The sequence below is a fragment of the Marmota marmota genome, unplaced genomic scaffold (genome assembly GCF_001458135.2).
Source record: "Marmota marmota marmota unplaced genomic scaffold, marMar, whole genome shotgun sequence".
Taxonomy (NCBI): Eukaryota; Metazoa; Chordata; class Mammalia; order Rodentia; family Sciuridae; genus Marmota; species Marmota marmota.
This window is the reverse complement of record NW_025999932.1, coordinates 383,973-388,439: the sequence shown is the minus strand read 5'-3', so window position 1 is coordinate 388,439 and position 4,467 is coordinate 383,973. Positions and strand designations below refer to the sequence as shown.

At 65.3% G+C, this 4,467-nt stretch overlaps 1 protein-coding gene across 1 annotated transcript in view; it reads left to right on the top strand.

Annotated features, from left to right (window-relative positions):
* The window catches only part of Grk1 (G protein-coupled receptor kinase 1), a 14,183-nt gene that overhangs the window by 5,070 nt on the left and 4,646 nt on the right, over positions 1-4,467 (top strand). The window contains exons 4-6 of the mRNA XM_048800992.1: positions 377-460; positions 2,136-2,260; positions 3,293-3,494. Coding sequence (XP_048656949.1) covers positions 377-460; positions 2,136-2,260; positions 3,293-3,494 — 411 coding nt within the window. The remainder of the gene's footprint in view (positions 1-376; positions 461-2,135; positions 2,261-3,292; positions 3,495-4,467) is intronic.

Sequence of the window (4,467 nt, the reverse complement as noted above, 5' to 3'; positions counted from 1 at the left end):
CTGGGTGTGCTGGGTGTGTCCTAGGTGTGCTGTGTGTGTGCTGGGTGTGTCCTGGGTGTGTCCTGGGTGTGCTGTGTGTGCTGGGTGTGTCCTGGGTGTGCTGTGTGTGTGTCCTGGGTGTGCTGTGTGTGTCCTGGGTGTGCTGTGTGAGTGCTGGGTGTGCTGGGTGTGGCCTGAGTGTGCTGTGCGTGTGTGCAGGGTGTGCTGTGTGTGTCCTGGGTGTGCTGTGTGTCCTGGGTGTGCTGAGTGTGCTGTGCGTGTGTGCAGGGTGTGCTGGGTGTGTGCAGGGTGTGCTGGGTGTGTGGCCAGGGTGCCCGCGGGCAGCGGCCTGCCGGGCCCTGCTCTCGGGGCGAGTGACCGCAGCGTGCTGTTCCAGGCAACGTCCGCATCTCGGACCTGGGGCTGGCCGTGGAGCTGCCGGAGGGGCAGAGCAAGACCAGGGGCTACGCAGGGACGCCAGGTGAGGCCGTGCTCAGGGGAGGTGCGGTGGGCCTCGCGCGGTCAACAGCCAGGGTCCACTGGCTGCCCCTGGGGCCGCCCGTGACGGCTTCCTGCCTGCTGAAGCCGCCCGCGGGGGCGTGACGAGCAGGGGCCCAGGGCAGGACCTCAGAGCCTGGGCTGCAGAGAAGGGTCTGTGCTGGCCTCAGGGAGTCGGGCCTGGGGCCACTGCGGGGTGTCTGCACACAGGCGTGTCACATGCACACACACACACACACACACACACTTGTGAACGGATCCATGACCCTGCCTGTGTGTGTCTGGGTGTGCAGGTATCTGACACGTGCCTCTGCATGCAGGTCTGTGCACTGGTGCGATCTGTGTGTCTGGCATGTGCGTGTGTGCGTCTGTCCTGTGTGTCCTGTGTGTGTCCCTGCGGGCAGGGAAGTAGCGGCAGAGCTGAGAAGGGCAGAGTCCAGTGGAGACCCCTCCTTAGTGCTGTGTGACCTTGGGTGATTTGCTTAACGTCTCTGGCCGTGGGTGGACACCACGGGAGGTGTGGTGTGGACGTAGCTGCTTGCCTGGTGACTGAGCCGCAGCCAGAACAGAGGTGGACCCTGCCTGGAGGGATGCGATAGCTGCATGGCCACTAGAGGGCCCCGTTGCCCGCGCTCTGCCGTTAACCTGCGGGTCAGGAGCCAGTCTCTGGCCTTGACTCCCAGCAGCTCCCTGGTCAGCTGAGGCTGGCGGCAGAGGCGGGCCTGGCTCCCTGCCAAGGTCTCTGTTGGCTGAGGATGGTGTCTTCCGTGTGCAGGGCGGGCACAGGGTAGGTGCCCGGGCGCTCAGGACCCACCACAGCATGTTGCTGGGCGGGCCACACGTCCTGTCGGTGGGCCCAGGGCCTGGACGGGCGGGATGGGCTGCTCCAGGCCGGGGAGTGGTCCCTGGGGCTGCGCCACACTGACACTCAGCTGCAGCTGTGTCTCTGCTACCAGTGTGCTGGCCCTGGTCGGTGCCCAGGGGTCCGTGGGGGAGGTGGGCAGGACCCTCTGTGATGGAACCACCTGACCCCCAGGCGAGGATGGCCCTGGTGGCAGTTCAGGGCAGGCCTGTGGGCCCAGCTGGCCACTTGCCTCCTGGTCAGCCGGAGGAGAGGAGCTCTGCTCCCTCCTCTGCACAGTGACGGTTGACTGGTGGCCCTGGAGGGTGCAGGAGTGGGGTCAGCTCAGCAGGTGCTGGACAGGTGCTGCCAGGCAGCGCCCGGCTGAGGTCTCCCTGCAGGACGCCTGCCCTGCTCTGGGAGCGTCCCGTGGGTCTCGGCCGGGCCAAGGTGCCTGGCCCGTTCCTGGGGTGCCTGGCTGTCCTTTGGGGGGCCTGGCCAGGGTCTGTACTCTTGGTCCTTGCCTGGAGTGAGTGAGAAGCCCGCAGGGCCGTCTCTGCCCTCGGCTGGCTTGCCCGGCGTGTCCTGCAGGGTCCAGGGAGGGAGAGGAGGCCCACCCCAGGGGTGCAGGGCTCGGGTTCCCGGCCATGGGACACTTGGCCAGGGAACACGGGCTGAGCCGGGGCACTGTCGTTGTCAGCCCGGGGTGCTGCAGGCCTCCAGGGGTGGACAGCAGCAGGTGCCAGTGTCCCCGAGGGTCAGCACTGCTGAGACCCTGCGGGGTGGGCTCGCTCAACCTGCAGCTGTGTCCCCGCAGGCTTCATGGCCCCCGAGCTCCTGCTCGGCGAGGACTACGACTGCTCTGTGGACTACTTTGCCTTGGGGGCCACCCTGTACGAGATGATCGCCGCTAGAGGTCCTTTCCGAGCCCGAGGAGAGAAGGTGGGCGCTGCCCAGTGGGGGTCTTGCCATGGCCTCGTTGGCTGGGACATCGTGGGGTGGTTTAGAGGACCACGGGGGGTGCAGGCTCAGGTCAGGGGTCTTGCTCCTGGTGTTGCTCTCGAGGGTGACACCCTAGGACTCTAGAGACCATCCAGGCTGCCAGCTCCCAAGGCTGCAGGTCCTTTTGCCCCAGAATGAGAGGTGGCAGAGGAAGTGTCCCCACAGAGCCTGCTGCCCTCCCCTTCTGAGTGGCAGACTGAGACCTGAGACTCATTCATGGGCCCTGTTCACAAAAGGGCTGCTGCTGCACCATCCCAAGGCCTGGCCACCCACGGCTCCGTAGCTCCCTGGCTGCCAGGCCGCTGTTGGGCACACAGGTCACAGTGGCTCATGCTCCTGGGACAGCTGCTACTTTTCAATTTAGTACAGCCAGCTCCCCTCCTCCGCACACTTCAAAATCCTGCGGCCTAGCATGGGCACAGAGCTGACCTGAATGTCCTGGAGGGAGGTGGACATCTCGTGGTTCCTGTTCAGCCCCGTCCCCCAAAGCATCTCAGAACTTTGGCTTTCCTGCCACTCAAACAAGAAAGAGCCCCTGAAGGTGGCTCTGCCGGGCTCATGGCCAGCAGGGTGGCTCTAGGTGTATTCCCTCCACAGGTGTGGACGGAGCTCGGGGGCTGTGTGGCCGAGGCAGGGCAGAGCTAGAGCCAGGGGCCAGGATCTTTGTGGTGTCCTGCCAATGGGAGCAGCACCTCACAGTGCCCTCAAATGCAGCCCTGTCCAGCTCTGAACCCACCACCCCACGGCTGCCTGGGGGCCTGATGCTGGTCTCCCCAGGATGGGCGTTGGAACAGGCTGAATTCTGAGCTCCTGGTGGTCAGTGTCCACGCCCCCCGTGCTCAGTCACTCTGCATCCACCTCTACCAGTGTGGCAGAGGACTCGCCTGCGGGTGGGCTGGGGTGTCGGGGAGGAGCGTCCAGCCTGGCCTGCGGGTGGGCTTGACACAGGGGTGTGTCCACCCTGGCCGGCAGGTGGAGAACAAGGAGCTCAGGCAGCGCGTCCTCTCGGAGCCCGTTACTTACTCAGACAGGTTCGGCCGGGCCAGCAGGGACTTCTGTGAGGCCCTGCTGGAGAAGGACCCGGAGAAGCGCCTGGGCTTCAGAGATGGCTCCTGCGACGGGCTGCGTGCCCACGCCCTTTTCAAAGACATCAGCTGGAGGCAGCTAGAGGCCGGTACTGTTGGGCACCTTGGGTCTGAGGGACTGCATGGCCCTGGCATCCCTGCCCTGTCCAGTGGTGGGTCCCCAGCTACCTCTTGCCCAGCAATGCCACCCAGCCCTCTGTCCATCCCCAGCATGCCGGGCCTGGGCACTGCAGTGGGCGTGTGACCCTGAGTTCAGCTGTGCTTGGTGTCCACCCTGTGGCTCTGAAGGCCGTAGCCATGGGAGGCAGGGTACTCACACTGTGGAGAGGTGTGGTCATGACCATGGCTGTCCTCAAACTGTGTGTGTCCACCTGTGTCCTCACCGTGTCTTCAAGCATGATGTGCACATTTGTGAGTCTGTGTGTATGTGTGCTCCTGGGTGTGTCTATGCGTGTGTGTCTGAGAGGGACGTGGAAGGCCCAGCTGTCCCTCCAGGAGCCTGGTGGAAGACCTGGACATCATCACGATACAACTGTGCCTAGGACAGAGCCGGGGGGCCCGGGGCCAGCTCAGCACCCTGGGGAGAAGCTGTCCCAGGAAGGTCAGGCAGGGAAGTGGGCTCTGTGTGGGAGAGCCGTCAGGACACAGGCCCCAGGAAGGACGCGGGTCCTGGGGGCCCCAGGACTGTGCTGCGCCAGACCAGGCTGAGTCGGGGTGTCCAGCGCAGCTGGTGGGGAAGGAGCACACAGAGGCCTTGGAGGGGCAGCAGCTGGCCGCCTGCACCCGCGTGTCTGTGTGAAGGCGGGGGCTAGGGGGTGCCCAAGGACCTTGTGCACCGAGGGAGGGTCTGGGGGTCTGCACAGGTGGGGCTCGTCAGGGACTGGCATCCTGCATCTGCTGGCTCCTGGGCATGTGAGCAGAGGCCATCTTGGGAGGGAGGGTCAGTGGGGTCAGTCCCCCCAAGCCGCAGCTGCAGCAGCAAGCCCACCTGGGCACGAGCCAGGGGCTCTGGTCCACAGAGAGGTCGAGGGAGCTGCTGAGGGCCGGAGCAGGAGGGATGCT